This window comes from Mobula hypostoma, chromosome 4, assembly GCF_963921235.1.
Source record: "Mobula hypostoma chromosome 4, sMobHyp1.1, whole genome shotgun sequence".
Taxonomy (NCBI): Eukaryota; Metazoa; Chordata; class Chondrichthyes; order Myliobatiformes; family Myliobatidae; genus Mobula; species Mobula hypostoma.
In genome coordinates, this window is record NC_086100.1 from 201,829,395 (window position 1) to 201,851,500 (window position 22,106).

The 22,106-nt window shown below is 52.8% G+C and overlaps 1 protein-coding gene across 2 annotated transcripts in view; it reads left to right on the forward strand.

The window, feature by feature from the left end:
• Positions 1–22,106, forward strand: part of cpxm1a (carboxypeptidase X (M14 family), member 1a) — a 74,136-nt gene that overhangs the window by 43,833 nt on the left and 8,197 nt on the right. For both annotated transcript variants that reach the window (XM_063047236.1, XM_063047234.1), the window contains exons 9-13: positions 134–330; positions 3,608–3,787; positions 8,734–9,031; positions 15,545–15,684; positions 17,192–17,291. In XM_063047236.1, the coding sequence (XP_062903306.1) occupies positions 134–330; positions 3,608–3,787; positions 8,734–9,031; positions 15,545–15,684; positions 17,192–17,291 (915 nt within the window). The remainder of the gene's footprint in view (positions 1–133; positions 331–3,607; positions 3,788–8,733; positions 9,032–15,544; positions 15,685–17,191; positions 17,292–22,106) is intronic.

Genomic DNA, 22,106 nt, shown 5'->3' on the forward strand with positions numbered 1-22,106 from the left:
GGGCGGGTGGGAGGGGTGTGTGGCACCGACTGGGGGGGTGTGTGGTACCCATGGGCAGGCGGGAGGCGTGACGCAGGGGTGGGAGCAGACAGGGTGCCTCAGTCTGACTCTGCCTGTGTCTGCCGGGTGGTAGGGGAGCCCGAGTTCCGGTACGTGGCGGGAATGCACGGCAATGAGGTGCTGGGCCGGGAACTGCTCATTCTCCTGATGCAATTCCTCTGCAAGGAATACCGGCGGAAAAATCCCCGGGTGCAGCAGCTCATAAACAGCACACGGATTCACCTGCTCCCCTCGATGAATCCCGATGGACACGAAATGGCCAACAAGATGGTAGGAAGAGAAAGCGTGGACACTGTAGGGCTGCGGGGAGAGAGCGGGACAGTGGGATTAGTGTGGGGAGTGAGTGGGGCAGTGGGATTAGTGTGGGGAGAGAGTGAGACAGTGGGATTAGTGTGGGGAGAGAGTGTGACAGTGGGATTAGTGTGGGGAGAGAGTGTGTCAGTGGGATTAGTGTGGGGAGAGAGTGGGACAGTGGGATTAGTGTGGGGAGAGAGTGGGACAGTGGGATTAGTGTGGGGAGAGAGTGGGACAGTGGGATTAGTGTGAGGAGAGAGTGGGACAGTGGGATTAGTGTGGGGAGAGAGTGGGACAGTGGGATTAGTGTGGGGAGAGAGTGGGGCAGTGGGATTAGTGTGGGGAGAGAGCGGGACAGTGGGATTATTGTGGGGAGAGAGCGGGACAGTGGGATTAGTGTGGGGAGAGAGCGGGACAGTGGGATTAGTGTGGGGAGAGAGTGGGGCAGTGGGATTAGTGTGGGGAAAGAGCGGGACAGTGGGATTAGTGTGGGGAGAGAGTGGGACAGTGGGATTAGTGTGAGGAGAGAGCGGGACAGTGGGATTAGTGTGGGGAGTGAGTGTGTCAGTGGGATTAGTGTGAGGAGAGAACGGGACAGTGGGATTAGTGTGGGGAGAGAGTGGGACAGTGGGATTAGTGTGGGGAGAGAATGGGACAGTGGGATTAGTGTGGGGAGTGAGTGTGTCAGTGGGATTAGTGTGAGGAGAGAACGGGACAGTGGGATTAGTGTGGGGAGAGAGTGGGACAGTGGAATTAGTGTGGGGAGAGAGTGGGACAGTGGGATTAGTGTGGGGAGAGAGTGGGTCAGTGGGAATTGTGTGCGGAGAGAGCGGGACAGTGGGATTAGTGTGGGGAGTGAGTGTGTCAGTGGGATTAGTGTGAGGACAGAGTGGGGCAGTGGGATTAGTGTGGGGAGAGAGTGGGACAGTGGGATTAGTGTGGGGAGAGAGTGGGTCAGTGAGATTAGTGTGAGGAGAGAGCGGGACAGTGGGATTAGTGTGAGGAAAGAGCGGGACAGTGGGATTATTGTGGGGAGAGAGTGGGGCAGTGGGATTAGTGTGGGGAGAGAGCGGGACAGTGGGATTAGTGTGGGGAGAGAGCGGGGCAGTGGGATTAGTGTGGGGAGGGAGTGGGGCAGTGGGATTAGTGTGGGGAGAGAGTGGGACAGTGGGATTATTGTGGGGAGAGAGCGGGACAGTGGGATTAGTGTGGGGAGAGAGTGAGACAGTGGGATTAGTGTGGGGAGTGAGTGTGTCAGTGGGATTAGTGTGAGGAGAGAACGGGACAGTGGGATTAGTGTGGGGAGAGAGTGGGACAGTGGGATTAGTGTGGGGAGAGAATGGGACAGTGGGATTAGTGTGGGGAGAGAGTGGGACAGTGGGATTAGTGTGGGGAGAGAGTGGGACAGTGGAATTTGTGTGGGGAGAGAGTGGGACAGTGGGATTAGTGTGGGGAGAGAGTGGGACAGTGGGATTAGTGTGAGGAGAGAACGGGACAGTGGCATTAGTGTGGGGAGTGAGTGTGTCAGTGGGATTAGTGTGAGGAGAGAACGGGACAGTGGGATTAGTGTGGGGAGAGAGTGAGACAGTGGGATTAGTGTGGAGAGAGAGTGTGTCAGTGGGATTAGTGTGAGGAGAGAACGGGACAGTGGGATTAGTGTGGGGAGAGAGTGGGGCAGTGGGATTAGTGTGAGGAGAGAGCGGGACAGTGAGATTAGTGTGAGGAAAGAGCGGGACAGTGGGATTATTGTGGGGAGAGAGTGGGGCAGTGGGATTAGTGTGGGGAGAGAGCGGGACAGTGGGATTAGTGTGGGGAGAGAGTGGGGCAGTGGGATTAGTGTGGGGAGAGAGTGGGACAGTGGGATTATTGTGGGGAGAGAGCGGGACAGTGGGATTAGTGTGGGGAGAGAGTGAGACAGTGGGATTAGTGTGGGGAGTGAGTGTGTCAGTGGGATTAGTGTGAGGAGAGAACGGGACAGTGGGATTTGTGTGGGGAGAGAGTGGGACAGTGGGATTAGTGTGGGGAGAGAGTGGGACAGTGGGATTAGTGTGAGGAGAGAACGGGACAGTGGGATTAGTGTGGGGAGAGAGTGGGACAGTGGGATTAGTGTGTGACTGACACAGGACTGTGGGGAGAGAGTGGGGCAGTGGGATTAGTGTGGGGAGAGAGTGGGACAGTGGGATTAGTGTGGGGTGAGAGTGGGACAGTGGGATTAGTGTGGGGACAGAGTGGGACAGTGGGATTAGTGTGGGGAGAGAGTGGGGCAGTGAGATTAGTGTGGGGAGAGAGCGGGACAGTGGGATTAGTGTGGGGAGAGAGTGGGACAGTGGGATTAGTGTGGGGACTGACACAGGACTGTGGTGAGAAAGTCGGTGAGTGGGATTAGTATGGGGAGAGAGCGGGACAGTGGGATTAGTGTGGGGAGAGAGTGGGACAGTGGGATTAGTGTGGGGAGAGAGTGGGGCAGTGGGATTAGTGTGGGGAGAGAGCGGGACAGTGGGATTATTGTGGGGAGAGAGCGGGACAGTGGGATTAGTGTGGGGAGAGAGCGGGACAGTGGGATTAGTGTGGGGAGAGAGTGGGGCAGTGGGATTAGTGTGGGGAGAGAGCGGGACAGTGGGATTAGTGTGGGGAGAGAGTGGGACAGTGGGATTAGTGTGAGGAGAGAGCGGGACAGTGGGATTAGTGTGGGGAGAGAGCGGGACAGTGGGATTCGTGTGGGGAGAGAGCGGGACAGTGGGATTCGTGTGGGGAGAGAGTGAGACAGTGGGATTAGTGTGGGGAGTGAGTGAGACAGTGGGATTAGTGTGGGGAGAGAGTGGGGCAGTGGGATTAGTGTGGGGAAAGAGCGGGACAGTGGGATTAGTGTGGGGAGAGAGTGGGACAGTGGGATTAGTGTGAGGAGAGAGCGGGACAGTGGGATTAGTGTGAGGAGAGAGCGGGACAGTGGGATTAGTGTGGGGAGAGAGCGGGACAGTGGGATTCGTGTGGGGAGAGAGCGAGACAGTGGGATTCGTGTGGGGAGAGAGTGAGACAGTGGGATTAGTGTGGGGAGTGAGTGAGACAGTGGGATTAGTGTGAGGACAGAGTGGGACAGTTGGATTAGTGTGGGGACTGACACAGGACTGTGAGGAGAGAGTGGGACAGTGGGATTAGTGTGGGGAGAGAGTGGGACAGTGGGATTAGTGTGGGGTGGGGTCAGGTACTGTGTGTTTCGTGTGGGTCTGACACATCTACTCTCACTCCGCCCTAGGGGTCAGAACTTGCCGGTTGGGCCTACGGACGCTGGAACATGCAGGGCTTCGACCTGAACCATAACTTCGCCAGCCTGAACTCCGTTTTCTGGGCGTCCGAGGATGTACAATCGGATTCTAAACGTGTCCGTAACCATTTCATTCCCATTCCCAAGTACTACAGATCGCCCAACGCCACAGTGAGTCCTTCAGTAACCCCTCCCCTCAACCTCATCCCCTCCCCTCCCTGACCTCATCCCCTCCCCTCCCTGACCTCATCCCCTCCCCTCCCCGACCTCATCCCCTCCCGTCCCCGACCTCATCCCCTCCCCTCCCCTCCCCGACCTCATCCCCTCCCCTCCCCTCCCTGACCTCATCCCCTCCCAACCTCTCCCCTCCCCAACCTCTCCCCTCCCCGACCTCTCCCCTCCCCGACCTCATCCCCTCCCCTCCCCTCCCCGACCTCATCCCCTCCCAACCTCTCCCCTCCCCAACCTCTCCCCTCCCCGACCTCATCCCCTCCCCTCCCCTCCCCGACCTCATCCCCTCCCCTCCCTTCCCCTCCCTGACCTCATCCCCTCCCCTTGTCGACCTCATCCCCTCCCCTCCCCTCTCCGACCTCATCCCCTCCCCTCCCCGACCTCATCCCCTCCCCTACCCTCTCTGACCTCATCCCCTCCCCTCCCCAACCTCATCCCCTCCCCTCCCCTCCCCTCCCTGACCTCATCCCCTCCCCGACCTCATCCCCTCCCCTCCCCTCTCCTCCCCAACCTCATCCTCTCCCCTCCCCTCCCCTCCCCTCCTCTCCCCTCCCCTCCCCTCCTCTCCCCTCCCCAACCTCATCCCCTCCCCTCCCCTCCCCTCCTCTCCCCGACCTCATCCCCTCCCCTCCCCTCCCCTCCCCTCCCCTCCCCTCCCGACCTCATCCCCTCCCCTCCCCGACCTCATCCCCTCCCCTCCCCTCCCCTCCCCGACCTCATCCCCTCCCCTCCCCTCTCCTCCCCTCCCCTCTCCTCCCCTCCCCTCCCGACCTCATCCCCTCCCCTCCCCGACCTCATCCCCTCCCCTCCCCTCCCGACCTTATCCCCTCCCCTCCCCTCCCCACCTCATCCCCTCCCCTCCCCACCTCATCCCCTCCCCTCCCCTCCCGACCTCATCCCCTCCCCTCCCCTCTCCTCCCCTCCCCTCCCGACCTCATCCCCTCCCCTCCCCTCCCGACCTTATCCCCTCCCCTCCCCTCCCGACCTTATCCCCTCCCCTCCCGACCTTATCCCCTCCCCTCCCCGACCTCATCCCCTCCCCTCCCCTCCCCTCCCCTCCCGACCTCATCCCCTCCCCTCCCCGACCTCATCCCCTCCTCTCCCCTCCCCTCCCGACCTTATCCCCTCCCCTCCCCGACCTCATCCCCTCCCCTCCCCTCCCCTCTCCTCCCCTCCCCTCCCCTCCCCTCCCGACCTCATCCCCTCCCCTCCCCGACCTCATCCCCTCCCCTCCCCGACCTCCTCCCCTCCCCTCCCCTCCTCTCCCCTCCCCTCCCCTCCCCTCCCCAGCGGTATCAGTGGATCTGCCGTTGCTCACCTCCAGACTGACTGCCTCTTGACCTCAGGACCTTCTCTCAAGAGAAACACAGAACAGTACAGCCCAGGAACAGGCCCTCTGGCCCTCAGTGTTGTGCCAAACAGATCAGATTGGTAATCAAATCTCTCCTGCCTACACAATGTCCATGTCTTTCATTTTCCTCACACTCGCGTGTCTCTCTAAACGCCTCTTGAAAGTCCGTTGTGTCTCTACCTCTAGCACCAGCCCAGGCAGCCAGCACTCCCCTCATCTGAATTGAACCCACCCACTTTCAGCTTCAATGCACACCCACTGCGATTAGACGTTTCAACCCTTGGAATCAGATACTCCCCATCTACACACATCAAAGTTGCTGGTGAATGCAGCAGGCCAGGCAGCATCTCTAGGAAGAGGTACAGTCGACGTTTCAGGCCGAGACCCTTCGTCAGGACTAACTGAAGGAAGAGTTAGTAAGAGATTTGAAAGTGGGAGGGGGAGGGGGAGATCTGAAATGATAGGAGAAGACAGGAGGGGGAGGGATGGAGCCAAGAGCTGGACAGGTGATTGGCAAAGGGGATATGAGAGGATCATGGGACAGGAGGCCCAGGGAGAAGGAAAAGGGGGAGGGGGAAAACCCCAGAGGATGGGCAAGGGATATAGGTAGAGGGACAGAGGGAGAAAAAAGAGAGAGGAAGAGAATATATTTATATATTAATAATAATAAATAAGGGATGGGATACAAGGGGGAGGTGGGGCATTAATGGAAGTTTCAGAATTCAATGTTCATGCCATCATCCACTCCGTCTGTGCCTTTTTTAATCTTATAAACCCCTGACAGATCTCCCCTCAGCCCCGCCACTCCAGAGAAACCAACCCAAGTTTGTCCAGCTTCTTGTCAAAACACATGCCCTCTAAACCTGGCAGCCTCCTGGTAAACCTCTTCTGCATCCTCTCCAAAACCTGACATCCTTCCTATAATGGGGTGACCAGAAGCGTCGATCTTTGTTCCCTGAGTCTGGGCATTGTCCTCCTGCTGAGCGTGTCCTCCCAGGGGTACGGGCACATGGAGGAGGGTACAGCAGTGAGTGATAGGAAGGCAGGTCTAGGGGGTCAGGAAAGGGGAACCTATATTAAAATCAAATAGTACCTCGGCAGAGAATAGGGCCCTCGGGAGTCCGTGTGGAGCCACAGGAGGTAGATGTTTCCCACCTGGATTATCTGTGGAGAAACTCATGGAAGCAGGAATTCCGGGGTAAAGAATGGGAAATCCCTCCAGCAGACCAACAAGAGAGCATGGCGGGGGGGGGGGTGCGTTGCCTGCCTTGTATTGGTGGCTAAAAACCCAAGAGATAGCCTGCATGCCTGTGGCTGTTATGGAAAGCTCGGGCAGAAACTGCTGGTGCTCTGGCACAGATATCTGTGTCATTACGAGGTACCGGGGGACCGGCGGGGTCTGCAGTTCAGAAGGACTACAAGAAAAGGCCAACAAACTACAGGTTGGTGAGCCTGGCATCAGTGATGGCATGAACATAGATTTCTCCTTCCAGGAATACTTTCCCTCTTCTGTTCCTCAGTCTGGCCCCTTCCCTTTCCTCCTCACCTGCCTACCACCTCCGCATGGTGCCTCTCCTCCCTCCCTTTCTCCCACGGTCTACTCTCCTCTCCTATCAGATTCCTTTTCCAGCCCTTTCCCTCTTCCACCCATCACCTGCCAGCTTTCCCTCCTAACTCTTCCCCCTCCTCCACCTCCTTATTCCCGCATCTTCCCCCTTCCTTTCCAGTCTTGGCCCGAAACGTCGACAGGCCTGAAACATCTCTGATCTGCTGAGTTCCTCCAGCAGTTTGTTTGTGTTCGTCTACGACTGCATGGCCTCTCCAGGCAGCTGTGGCTGCTGTGGGTATGGGTCCCTGCTGGGAAAGGTTGTGGCTGCTGTGGGTACGGGTCCCTGCTGGGAAAAGCTGTGGCTACTGTGGGTACGGGTCCCTGCTGGGAAAGGCTGTGGCTACTGTGGGTACAGGTCCCTGCAGGGAAAGTTTTGGCTGCTGTGGGTACGGGTCTCTGCTGGGAAAAGTTGTGGCTGCTGTGGGTACAGGTCCCTGCTGGGAAAAGTTGTGGCTGCTGTGGGTACGGGTCTCTGCTGGGAAAGGTTGTGGCTGCTGTGGGTACGGGTCTCTGCTGGGAAAGGTTGTGGCTGCTGTGGGTACGGGTCTCTGCTGGGAAAGGTTGTGGCTGCTGTGGGTACGGGTCTCTGCTGGGAAAGGTTGTGGCTGCTGTGGGTACGGGTCCCTGCTGGGAAAGTTTTGGCTGCTGTGGGTACGGGTCTCTGCTGGGAAAAGTTGTGGCTGCTGTGGGTACAGGTCCCTGCTGGGAAAAGTTGTGGCTGCTGTGGGTACGGGTCTCTGCTGGGAAAGGTTGTGGCTGCTGTGGGTACGGGTCTCTGCTGGGAAAGGTTGTGGCTGCTGTGGGTACGGGTCTCTGCTGGGAAAGGTTGTGGCTGCTGTGGGTACGGGTCTCTGCTGGGAAAGGTTGTGGCTGCTGTGGGTACGGGTCCCTGCTGGGAAAGGCTTTGGCTGCTGTGGGTACAGGTCCCTGCTGGGAAAGGTTGTGGCTGCTGTGGGTACGGATCTCTGCTGGGAAAGGTTGTGGCTGCTGTGGGTACGGATCTCTGCTGGGAAAGGCTCTGGCTACTGTGGGTACGGGTCCCTGCTGGGAAAGGCTCTGGCTGCTGTGGGTACGGGTCCCTGCTGGGAAAGGCTCTGGCTGCTGTGGGTACGGGTCCCTGCTGGGAAAGGCTCTGGCTGCTGTGGGTACGGGTCCCTGCTGGGAAAGGCTCTGGCTGCTGTGGGTACGGGTCCCTGCAGGGAAAGGCTCTGGCTGCTGTGGGTATTGGTCCCTGCTGGGAAAGGTTGTGGCTGCTGTGGGTACGGGTCCCTGCTGGGAAAGGCTCTGGCTGCTGTGGGTATGGGTCCCTGCTGGGAAAGGTTTTGGCTGCTGTGGGTACGGGTCCCTGCTGGGAAAGGTTTTGGCTGCTGTGGGTACAGGTCCCTGCTGGGAAAGGTTTTGGCTGCTGTGGGTACAGGTCTCTGCTGGGAAAGGCTCTGGCTGCTGTGGGTACGGGTCCCTGCTGGGAAAGGTTTTGGCTGCTGTGGGTACGGGTCCCTGCTGGGAAAGGTTGTGGCTGCTGTGGGTACAGGTCCCTGCTGGGAAAGGTTGTGGCTGCTGTGGGTACGGGTCCCTGCTGGGAAAGGTTTGGCTGCTGTGGGTACAGGTCCCTGCTGGGAAAGGTTGTGGCTGCTGTGGGTACGGGTCTCTGCTGGGAAAGGTTGTGGCTGCTGTGGGTACGGGTCCCTGCTGGGAAAGGCTTTGGCTGCTGTGGGTACAGGTCCCTGCTGGGAAAGGTTGTGGCTGCTGTGGGTACGGGTCTCTGCTGGGAAAGGTTGTGGCTGCTGTGGGTACGGGTCTCTGCTGGGAAAGGTTGTGGCTGCTGTGGGTACGGGTCTCTGCTGGGAAAGGTTGTGGCTGCTGTGGGTACGGGTCTCTGCTGGGAAAGGTTGTGGCTGTGACTCTGCGATATTGTCCCTTTGCCAGGTTGCTCCGGAGACGTGGGCGGTCATTAACTGGATGAAGAAGGTCCCATTCGTGCTGAGTGCAAACCTGCATGGAGGGGACATGGTGGTCAGTTACCCGTTCGATCAGTGCCGCGAGATAGGCACTGACCATGAGCCCAGCCCGACGCCTGACGAAGAAGTCTTCCGCTGGCTCTCCTTTGCCTTCGCCTCCAGCCACCGGGCCATGGCTCAGTACAACCGGCGCCTCTGTCACGGGGACGACTTCATGCAACACAGCAACATTATCAACGGCGCCCACTGGCACACCATGGTTGGCAGTGAGTCTCACACACACGTGGGAACGCAGCACGACACAGCTGAACTCACCCAGACAGAGCTGAACATCTCCCCACCCATGAACACTCCTCCCCACGGCCAAATGGACTCAGCTACTGTTAAACAATTTCCCACAGTCAAACACACTCGGAGACCGTTAAACAACTTCCCACAGTCGTATCTCCTCCCCAGGGCTGAACACACTCGGATACCGTTAAACATCTCCCCACAGCCGAACAGTCTGCCCCAAGGCCAAACACACTCAGATACTGTTAAACAATTCCCCACGGCCAAACTCACTCGGATACCGTTAAACAACTCCCCACGGCTGAACGCGCCTAGACACAGCCAAGTGCTTCCCAACATCTAAACTTGCTCCATCAACACCCCAGGACACAGCCAATGCCCCCTCTAAGGTGTGCACGTGTTCGCACACTCATCTTTTGCTACCCGAGCAGTGAGGAATTTAAACTGCACCTTCTACGTCGATGCCACATTAAGTATATTTCACGATCGAACACAATCACGTTTCCTTTTCCGGTTTCTGATGTGGACAGTGTTGTCAACATTGAGTTTGCAATGATTTATAGACAATAGGTGCAGAAGTAGACCATTCGGCCCTTCGAGCCTGCACCGCCATTCTGAGATCATGGCTGATCATCTACTATCAATACCCGGTTCCTGCCTTGTCCCCATAACCCTTGATTCCCCTATCCATAAGATACCTATCTAGCTCCTTCTTGAAAGCATCCAGAGAATTGGCCTCCACTGCCTTCTGAGGCAGCGCGTTCCACACCTCCACAACTCTCTGGGAGAAGAAGTTCCTCCTCAACTCTGTCCTAAATGACCTACCCCTTATTCTTAAACCATGCCCTCTGGTACTGGACTCTCCCAGCATCTGGAACATATTTCCTGCTTCTATCTTGTCCAATCCCTTAATAATCTTATATGTCTCAATCAGATCCCCCCTCAATCTCCTTAATTCCAGCGTGTACAAGCCCAGTCTCTCTAAACTCTCTGCGTAAGACAGTCCGGACATCCCAGGAATTAACCTAGTGAACCTACGCTGCACCTCTTCCACAGCCAGGATGTCCTTCCTTAACCCTGGAGACCAAAACTGCATACAATACTCCAGGTGTGGTCTCACCAGGGCCCTGTACAAATGCAAAAAGATTTCCTTGCTCTTGTACTCCATTCCCTTTGTAATAAAGGCCAACATCCCATTACCCTTCTTCACTGCCTGCTGCACTTGCTCATTCACCTTCAGAGACTGATGAATAAGTACTCCTAGATCTCTTTGTATTTCAGCCCTACCTAACTCCACACCGTTCAGATAATAATCTGCCTTCCTGTTCTTGCTTCCAAAGTGAATAACCTCACACTTATTCACATTAAACGCCATCTGCCAAGTTTCTGCCCACTCACCCAGCCTATCCAAGTCACCTTGAATTCTCCTAACATCCTCATCACGTCACACTGCCACCCAGCTTAGTATCATCAGCAAACTTGCTGATGTTATTCACAATGCCTTCCTCTAAATCATTGACGTAAATCGTAAACAGCTGTGGTCTCAATACTGAGCCCTGTGGCACCCCACTAGTCACCACCTGCCATTCCGAGAAACACCCATTCACTGCTACCCTTTGCTTTCTATCTGCCAACCAGTTTTCCATCCATGTCAATATCCTCCCCCCAATGACATGAGCTCTGATTTTACCCACCAATCTCCTATGTGGTACCTTATCAAATGCCTTCTGAAAGTCAAGGTACACCACATCCGCTGGATCTCCCGCGTCTATCTTCCTGGTTACATCCTCGAAAAACTCCAATAGATTAGTCAAGCATGATTTGCCCTTGGTAAATCCATGCTGGCTCGGCCCAATCCTATCACTGCTATCAAGATATGCCGCTATTTCATCTTTAATAATGGACTCTAGCATCTTCCCCACTACTGATGTTAGGTTAACAGGGCGATAGTTCTCTGTTTTCTCCCTCCTTCCTTTCTTAAAAAGTGGGATAACATCAGCCATTCGCTAATCCTCAGGGACTGATCCTGAATCTAAGGAACATTGGAAAATGATCACCAATGCATCCACAATTTCCAGAGCCACCTCCTTTAGTACCCTAGGATGCAGACCATCTGGATTTGGGGATTTATTAGCCTTCAGTCCCATCAGTCTACTCATCACCGTTTCCTTCCTAATGTCAATCTGTTTCAGTTCCTCTGTTACCCTATGTCCTTGGCCCATCCATACTTCTGGGAGATTGCTTGTGTCTTCCTAGTGAAGACAGATCCAAAGTACTTATTAAATTCGTCTGCCATTTCTCTGTTTCCCATAACAATTTCTCCCAATTCATTCTTCAAGGGCCCAACATTGTTCTTAACTATCTCCCTTCTCTTCACATACCTTTCTTTTCTTTTTAAATCTTTTTATTGAATAAGTATAAGGGCATATAAACATTAATACAATGTTAAAGTATAATAAAATTCCAAAAGGTATCAATACCAAAAAAAATACTACAAACAATGTAATTTAAACATAAGAAACCAAGATAACCTAATAGTATACTAAATTTTATATATATCAATGGAAAAAAAAAGAAAAAAAAACCCCCCAAAAAAAACCCACCGTGCAACTAACTAAAAGCAAAGCAAAGCAATGGGCTAACTTGAAACCAAACAGAGTTAAACTTAAAATCACGTCCTCAATCCCGACCTCCATTAAAAACACATACCTAAAAAAACTTTTGCTATCCTCCTTTATATTCCTAGCTAGCTTGCGTTCAGGCCTCATTTTTTCTCCCCGTATAGCCTTTTTAGTTAAGTTCTGTTGCTCCTTAAAAATTTCCCAATCATCCGTCTTCCCACTCACCTCAGCTCTGTTATACTTTTTTAATGCTATGCTATCTCTGACTTCCTTTGTCAACCACTGTGGCCACTTTCCCCCCTTTGAATCCTTCCTTCTCCGGGGGATGAACTGATTTTTCACCTTGTGCATTATTCCCAAGAATACCTGCCATTGCTGTTCCACTGTCTTTTCTGCTAGGATATCCGACCAGTCAACTTTGGCCAGCTCCTCCCTCATGGCTCCATAGTCTCCTTTGTTCACCTGCAATACTGACACTTCTGATCTGCCCTTATCCCTCTCAACTTACAGATAAAAATTTATCATATTATGGTCACTACCTCCTAATGGCTCCTTTACTTCAAGATCACTTATCAAATCCTGTTCATTGCTCAACACTAAATCCAGAATAGCCTTATCCCTGGTCGGCTCTCGTACAAGCTGCTCCAAAAATGCATCCCGTAGGCACTCTACAAACTGCCTATCCTGGGGTCCAGTACCAACCTGATTTTCCCAGTTCACCTGCATGTTGAAATCCCCCATAACTACTGCGACATTTCCTTTGCCACATGCCATTGTTAACTCCCTATTCAACTTGCACCCAATATCCATGCTACTGTTTGGGGGCCTGTAGATAACATCTATTAGGGTCTTTTTGCCCTTACTGTTCCTCAGTTCTATCCACACTGACTCTACTTCTCCTGATTCTATGTCCCCCCTTGCAAGGGACTGAATCTCATTCCTCACCAACAGGGCCACCCCACCCCCTCTGCCCACCTTTCTGTCCCTTCGATAGCACGTATACCCTTGTACATTCAATTCCCAGGTCTGATCCCCCTGCAGCCAAGTCTCCGTTATCCCAACAACATCATAGTTACCCATTCGCACCTGAGCTTCAAGCTCATCCGCCTTATTTCTGACACTTCGTGCATTCAGATATAGAATTTTTAACCCATTTCTCCTCTCTCTGTTTAAATCGCCGCCTGTTGTGCATAACCCAGCTCCCCGAACTCTCACCGGGCTATACGCCCTTGAATTTTGTTGTCCTTCTTAAGTTTACTTACTCTTTCTGCACATTTAACTTCATGCTCCGTCAGACCATCCCTCTGCACATGTATCCTCCTTATCACTCGTCCCGCCTCACCTTTCTCTACTTCACACTTAATATTCCGGAACCGTGTAGTCCCCACCTGTCCTTTATACTTCATCTCGCTATCCTCTCTCACATTCTGAATCCCTGCCCCCTGCAAATTTAGTTTAAACCCCCCCAAGCAGCACTAGCAAACTTTCCTGCAAGAATGTTAGCGCCCCTCCAGTTCAGGTGTAAACCGTCCCATTGGAACAGATCCCACCTTCCCTGGAACAAAGCCCAATTATCTAAAAACCTGAAGCCCTCCCTCCTGCACCATCCTCTCAGCCACGTATTGATCTGTATAATCCTCCTGTTCCTCGCCTCACTCGCACGTGGCACAGGTAGCAATCCTGAGATTGTTACCCTGGAGGTCCTGCCCTTCAGCTTCACACCTAACTCCCTGATCTCACTACGCAGGACCCCTTCACTCTTCCTACCCACGTCGTTGATCCCTACATGGACCACAACATCTGGATTCTTGCCCTCCCTCTCGAGAATAACCTGCACCCGATCTGAGATGTCCCGGACCCCGGCACCAGGGAGGCAACATACCATCCGAGACTCCCGATCTCCCCCACAAAATCTCCTATCTGCCCCCCTGACTATAGAATCCCCTATCACTACCGCTGTCCTCTCTTCCCTCCTCCCCTTCTGAGTCGAGGGTCCAACCTCAGTGCCAGAGACAGGACCACTGCAACAACTTCCTGGTAGGTCATCCCCACCAACAGTATCCAAAACGGTATACTTATTGTTGATGGGAATGGCCACAGGGGTGCTCTGCTCCCTCTGCCTGCAGATTTGTCTGCAGATTTTAGAACTGGCTCATTTATACCGCTTTTATGGAAGAAATTATTGATTCACTAACTGTGTGCACATGTTGCAGAACAAATTGCCCAGCGCCAGATTTTTGTGCACTCTGGTGATTACAAATGAGACAGAACATTGGTCATGGTCAACCTCAGTCTCCATGACCAAAAACTTTCCCAGACAAAACCTCCCGGACACATGCTTGGCACTCTCTGAAAGTAGCCACTGTGGTCACTATAGATACCACTCACTCCTGGAATACACCCAGCTCATTCCGGACTCACTCACGGCATACTTGGGGAATTCCCGGATCAGCCCCGCCTTACGCCTGGCACACACCTGGGTCACTCCAGCACGTGGAGTCGGTTCAGAGCTGCTGTGATCTCAGCTGACCTGGAGCAGGAGCTCAGTCCTCGCGTTATCAGCTCGAACTGTTGGGGAGGCTTTCAGCTGCTCTTCTGTGGGAATGGAAAACTCAGTCGCAGTGTGGTGGGTGGGGAGATCAGATTGGGTAGAGGAAAGAGATAGTAAGACCATAAGGCATAGGAGCAGAATAAGGCCATTCGGCCCATTGAATCTGCTCCCCCATTCCATGATGGCTTAGTTTCCTTCTGCCTTCTCTGCTGTACCTTTGCTGCCCAGATGAGTCAAGACCCTCGCCTCAGTAGCAGGCGAGGGAGATCCATGCAACAAGTGTGATGGGTGGACACAGAGGGTGGGGGTGAGATCGGCCTTTACTGCAGACAGCCTGACAGCCTGGTCCATGGGGTAGCAATTAACATGTTCCTGTAGCCAGGGAGAGCAAGGACTGGAAGCTTGATGTTGACGCGCGTGCACGCACGCACGCACGCACGCACGCACACACACACACACACACACACACACCCCTCGGATACTGCCGTTTCACGGTAATGGCTGGCCTGAGAGGCATTTCATTAGTAATTTATTTGGTTCGGCACAAGTTTCTGGGCCGCAGAGCCTGTTCCTGTACGGCCCTGCTCTGTTTATGACAACATCACAGCAGGACACAGAGAGAGGTCTCGGAGGGCCACCCCAACAAACTGACTCGAGCGAATCAGAGAAGTGATGACTTTACGGTGTACGGATAATCTCCCAGTGTTCAGTGAGCATCAGAGGGGACAGTGTGGGGATGGGGATATTCCCCATGGCGTAGGGGGACGGGTATGGACAGTGTGGGGGTAGGGATATTCCCCACGGCGTAGGGGGATGGGTGCGGACAGCGTGGGGGCAGGGATATTCCCCACGGCGTAGAGGGACGGGCACGGACAGTGTGGGCACGGTGTAGAGGGACGGGCGTGGACAGCGTGGGGGTGTAGAGGGACAGGTGTGTTGGCTCGTGGCCAAGTGGTTAAGACATTGATCTAGTGATCTGAAGGTCGCTAGTTCGAGCCTCGGCTGAGGCAGCGTGTTGTGTCCTTGATCAAGGCACCTAATCACACATTGCCCTGCGATGACACTGGTGCCAAGCTGTATGGGTCCTAGTGCCCTTCCCTTGGACAACATCGGTGTCGTGGAGAGGGGAGACTTGCAGCATGGGCAACTGCTGGTCTTCCATACAACCTTGCCCAGGCCTGCGCCCTGGAAACCTTCCAAGGCATAAATCCATGGATCTCATGAGACTAACAGATGCCTATATAAAGAGGGACAGGTGTGGTCAGTGTCGGGGTGTAGGACCGTACACACAAGCTCTGCCTCGCTCTCTGTTCCAGGTATGAACGATTTCAGTTACCTTCACACCAACTGCTTCGAGGTGACTGTGGAGCTGAGCTGTGACAAGTTCCCCCACCACAGCCAACTGCCCATGGAATGGGAGAACAGCCGAGAGTCCCTCCTGTTGTACATGGAGCAGGTGGGTGGAGACGGATGTTCGTCACCCATGTCCCCTGACGCCCCGACGCCGTCACCCTGACACCCCAACATCGTCAACCCGACACTTCGCCTTACACCCCGATGCCCGTCACTCTGACACCCCAACGCTGGTCACCTGCCACACTGACACCCCGTTAAACCATCATTCATCACACACCGCACTGATACCCATCCCCCTGTCACACCAACAGCCCCCTTCTCTCCCGTTTGTAGATCCCCACCTCTGGCTACAGAAGTTTAATTTAATTTATTGCAAGTACCTGTACAAAGGTATGAAGGTGTATTGGGTAGGAGGTTCACTGGTCATTGAAAACTGCTGTGAATAGGCTGGGTTGCTGAGCACCATGGCTTGTTGAGCTGCGAAGGCCTGTTCTTGGCTCTGTCTCTGAATAAATAAGTAATATCCCAATACATCAACTGTTAATTCCCCTCCATGGACACTGCCTCTCCTGCTGAGCTGCTCAGGAGCTTTGTGTGTGTTGTACTGGGTTTCACAGAATCTCAAGGTTATTCCATGTATACTGTATTAGTCGTGGACACTCCTATGACAAATGTCTACAGACTCCAACAGTAACTAAACACAAACTGTATTAAAATGTTCCATTCCAATCTAAGATGAAATTAATCCCCTGTGATGCCCAACAGTCCCAGAACACCTTTATGGTGCATATGGACACTGTGTGTGCCCTCTCCATGATCACCTGGGCACATCAGGCTGCCCGCCACCCACCTCCAGGACCTGTGGATTCCCAAGTTGGCCAGCCCCCAGATATCCTCCCTCCCCACCCAAACCGCCACGCCCTCTGCCCCTTCCATACTGGGTTACCACAGGTGGTGAGGGTGGTGCTAAAGGAGGGGAGAAACAGTCCCCTGCCCTCACAGATGTGCAACTAGGGTCTGCAATCTTGCACACTCAATGTACACATGGTACACGGTCTCTTCTTGCCTGCAGAAGTGACAGGTAGGTGGGAGATCCATGTACAAAAACACCTCTCTATGCAGCACCTCCTCACCCAGGTCCCTGATGTACATGAGGTGAGCACCCTTGTCGAAGGACTTCCACTGGGGTCTCCCCCTAGCTCCAAGGTGGAACATCTGACTGCCACAATGTGTCGGGACGGTGGACAAGGGCTAGGAATTGGAGGAGGTGCCTCCTACCTGCATCTCTGAAAGGAACCGTAGATGTCGATGTCAAGTCTGGAGGGACCTGCGCCCTGCTGAGATTCTGGGGCCTGGCTCTCACAAGCAGAGCTAAGCTCAGCAGGAATCTCTCCACACCCGGCGTGATAGGGCAGAGGTACACTGTTCCCTCGGTCAGGGCACTTTCCCCCTGCCGGCGGAGGGGGTCCCGGCCAGAGGCAGCTCCACTCCTGACTTTCAGTAGGTCCCAGTAAAGATTCATGCCCCCCTCCCCCCGTCAGAGAGCAACGCTCACTCCGTATATGTGTTCTTCAGTGCCCCGTGACCTCTGACCTCTCCCTCTGCAGGTTCACCGGGGTATAAAGGGTGTGGTGAAGGATCACCAGGGCAACGGGATTGCCGGAGCCATCATCAGCGTGGACGGTATAAACCACGACATTCGGACAGGTGAGGGATCATAGCCAGGTCATAAAATCATCCACACTGGCCAAGATTCACGCCTAACTTCATCTGACTTGCCCATGTTTGATCCATTTTCTTCTAAACCTTTTGTATCCATGTTCCTGCCCAAATGTCTGTCAAATATTGTTCATGCACCTGTCTCAACCACATCTTCTAGCAACTCACCCCATATACTGACCACTCGGGTTCCTATTACATCTCTCCCTCTCACCTTAAACCTCCACCCTTTAGTCCTCAATTGCCCAACACTGGGTAAAGAGTGTATTAACCCTATCTGTTCCCCTCATGGTTTTAAACACCTCTATGAGATCACTTTTCAGTCTCCAATGCTCTAAAGAAGTCCCATCCCGTCCATCCTCTCTCTATAACACATTCTCTCAAGTTCTGGCAGTATTATCATAAATCTTTCGTGCACTCTTGCCAGTTTGACAACATCTTTCCTATAGCAGGGTGACCAAAACTGAACAGAATACTCAAAGTGGGACCTCACCTGCCTCCTGTACAATCACACTGTGACTTCCCAACTTTTAAACTCAATACTCTGAGTTGCGAAAGCTAGCACGGCAAAAGTCCTCTTCACCATCCTGTCTACCTGTGACTCCAGCTTCAGGGAACCATGTGTTTGCACTCCTACCCTGTTCTACAACAGCTGGCACGGTCCTGCCTTTCGGTATGGAGGCCCCATCAGGATTTGACTTTCCAATATGCAACACCTTACATTTATTCAGATTAAACTCCATTTGCCATTCCTTGGCCCACTTCCCCAGCTGATCAAGATCCCCTGTAACTTCTGATAAACTTCTTCATTTTCTGCTATACCATCTATCTTAGTGTCACCTACAAACTTAAGTTCCTTTAAATTTCTCCCCCTCACCTTAAACCTCTGCCCTCCAGTTCTTGATTCTCCAGCCCTGGGGGAGAAAGACTCATCCCTCTCCCCGACCCCCCTTTCCTCTCCACACCATAGAACAGTTCAGCACAGAAACACGCCCTTCAGCCCACAATCTCGGTGCCAACCATGGGTTCCAAATGAAACTAACCCCATATTCCTCCATTCCTTGCGTACGGCTGCCTCCAACTCCACCCCAGGCAGTGCTTTCCAGTCACCGCCCCTTCCATTTCTGAAAAAAAAACAACTTGCCCCTCACATCTCCTTTCCCTCTCATCTTAAATGTATGCCCTCCAGGGGTACCAGACATGTTTACCTTGGGAAACAGATTCTCTCTATCTACTCCTCTCATAATCTTATAAACCTCTATCAGATCTCCTGCCAGCCTCTGACACTCCAGAGAAAAGAACCCAAGTTTGTCCAAACTCTTTTACAGCACAAGCTCTCTGGGTGCAGCAGACTGGGAGACCTTCTCTGCACCCTCGACATCCTTGTTGTAGTGCAGCGATCAGAAATGAACACAACATTACAAATCTGGTCTCTTGAAAGATTTATATGCTGGCATTTATAGCGAGAGGATTCGAGTACAGGAGCAGGGAGGTACTACTGCAGTTGTACAAGGCCTTGGTGAGACCACACCTGGAGTATTGTGTGCAGTTTTGGTCCCCTAATCTGAGGAAAGACATCTTTGCCATAGAGGGAGTACAAAGAAGGTTCACCAGATTGATTCCTGGGATGGCAGGTCTTTCATATGAAGAAAGACTGGATGAACTGGGCTTGTACTCATTGGAATTTAGAAGATTGAGGGGGGATCTGATTGAAACGTATAAGATCCTAAAGGGATTGGACAGGCTAGATGCAGGAAGATTGTTCCCGATGTTGGGGAGGTCTAGAACGAGGGGTCACAGTTTGAGGATAGAGGGGAAGCCTTTTAGGACCGAGGTTAGGAAAAACTTCTTCACACAGAGAGTGGTGAATCTGTGGAATTCTCTGCCACAGCAAACTGTTGAGGCCAGTTCATTAGCTATGTTTAAAAGGAAGTTAGATATGGCCCTTGTGGCTTCAGGGGTCAGGGGGTATGGAGGGAAGGCTGGGTTCTGAGTTGGATGATCAGCCATGATCATAATAAATGGCGGTGCAGGCTCGAAGGGCCGAATGGCCTACTCCTGCACCTATTTTCTATGTTTCTATGTTTCTATATAACTTGCAACATGGCATCCTGCTGTTTACGCTCAATGCCCTGACCGACAAAGGCAGGCAGGCTGTACCCCTTCCGTGGTTCACAAGATAAAGGAGTGGAAGGAAGCCATTTGGCCCCTCAGATCTGTTTGGCCATTCCAACGTTCCATCTCAACTCCATTCTCCTGCCTCCTTTGACTTCCTAACTAATCGAGAACCTATCAACCTCCATTTTAGGTATACCGCATGACCTGGCCTCTCCAGTCATCCACAACAATGAATTCCACAGATTCACCACCCTCTGATGAAATAAACTCCTCCTCATCTCCACTTGAAAGGGGCATCCCTCTATCCTGAAGCTATCCCAAGATTACTCCCCTTGAGGTCTTGCTTCTCAGCTTCCTTCCGAACTCCCTGAATACTTTTTCCAGGACCTCTTCTCTTTTCCTTCCTATGTTGTTGGTACCAATATATACCTCAGCTTCAGGCTGCTCACCCTCCCCTTTCAGGATATTGTGGACGCACTCAGAAACATCTCAGGCACCGGCATCTGGGAGGCAAACTACCATCCGTGTTTCCTTGCATCCACAGAATCGCCTATCTGTCCCCCTGACTATCGAGTCCCCTGTTACTGCTGCCATCCTCTTCCTTTTCCTACCCTTCTGAGGCACAGGGCCAGACTTGGTGCCAGAGGCACGGCTGCTGTTGCTTCCATGGCCGCTTTCATGGTTGTGACGAGGCCACACTTAGGTTGGGCGAACAGCAGCTTATATTCCCCATCCCCTTTTCCCTCTCTCACCTCATCTCCTTGCCTGCCCATCACCTCCCTCTGGTGCTCCTCCCCCTTTTTTTTCTTCCATGGCCTTCTGTCTCTTCCACCAATTTACTTCCCAAGTCTTCACTTCATCCCTTCCTCCTGCAGGTTTCACCTCTCACCATGTGTTTCTATTTCTTCCCCCTCCCAACCTTTTAAATCGACTCCCCAGCTTTCTTTCTCCAGTCCTGCTGAGGGGTTTTGGCCTGAAACATCGTAGAAACAGAGAAAACCTGCAGCACAATACAGGTCCTTCAGCCCACAAAGCTGAGCTGAACAGGTCCTTACCTTAAAAGTTACGTAGGGTAACATAGCCCTCTATTTTTCTAAGCTCCATGTACCTATCGAAGAGACTCTTAAAAGACCCTATTGTATCCGCCTCCACCACCATCACTGGCAGCCCATTCCATGCACTCACCACTCTCTGCGTAAAAAAACTTACCACTGACATCTCCCCTGTACTTACTTCTAAGCACCTTAAAACTGTGCCCTCTTGTGCTAGCCATTTCAGCCCTGGGAAAAAGCCTCTGACTATCCATGCAATCAATGCCTCTCATCATCTTGTACACCTCTATCAGGTCACCTCTCATCCTCCGTCACTCCAAGGAGAAAAGGCCAAGTTCACTCAACCTATTCTCATAAGGCATGCTCCCCAATCCAAGCAACATCCTTGTAAATCTCCTCTGCACCTTTTCTATGCTTCCACATCCTTCCTGTAGTGAGGCGACCAGAACTGAGCACAGTACTCCAAGTGGGGTCTGACCAGGGTCCTATATAGCTGCAACATTACTTCTCAGCTCCTAAACTCAATCCCACGATTGATGAAGGCCAATACACCATATGCTTTCTTAACCACAGAGTCAACCTGTGCAGCAGCTTTGAGTGTCCTATGGACTTGGACCCCAAGATCCCTCTGATCCTCCACACTACCAAGAGTCTGTCATCATATTTGACCTACCAACATGAACCACCTCACACTTATCCGGGTTGAACTCCACCTACCACTTCTCAGCCCAATTTTGGGTCCTATCAATGTCCCCTTGTAACCTCTGACAGCCTTCCACACTATCCACAACACCCCCAACCATTGTGTCATCAGCAAACTTACTAACCCATCCCTCCACTTCCTCATCCAGGTCACTTATAAAAATCATGAAGAGTAGGGGTCCCAGAACAGATCCCTGAGGCACACCACTGGTCACCGACCTTCATGCAGAATATAACCCGTCTTCTGTGGGCAAGCCAGTTCTGGATCCACAAAGCAATGTCCCCTTGGACCACATGCCTCCTTACTTTCTCAATAAGTCTCACGTGGGGGACCTTGTCAAATGCCTTGCTGAAATCCATATCTACTGCTCTATCCTCATCAACGTGTTTAGTCACATCCTAAAAAATTCAATCAGGCTCGTAAGGCACGACCTGCCTTTGACAAAGCCATGCTGACTATTCCTAATCATATTATATCTCTCCAAATGTTCATAAATCCTGTCTCTCAGGATCTTCTCCATCAACTTACCAATCACTGAAGTAAGACTCACTGGTTTATAATTTCCTGGGCTATCTCTACTCCCTTTCTTGAATAATGGAACAACATCTACAACCCTTCAATCCTCTGGAACCTCTCCTGTCCTCATTGATGATGCAAAGATCATCTCCAGAGGTTCACTGGAATTCAGAAGGATGACGGGGGGATTCTCATTGAAACCTTTCGAATGTTGAAAGGCCTAGACAGAGTAGATGTGGAAAGGATGTTTCCCATGGTGGGAGAGTCTAGGACAAGAGGGCACAGCCTCAGGATAGAGGGTCGCCCTTTCAAAACAGAGATGTGGAGAAATTTCTTTAGCCAGAGGGTGGTGAATTTGTGGAATTTATTAACACAAGCAGCTGTGGAGGCCAGGTGGTTGGGTGTATTTAAGGC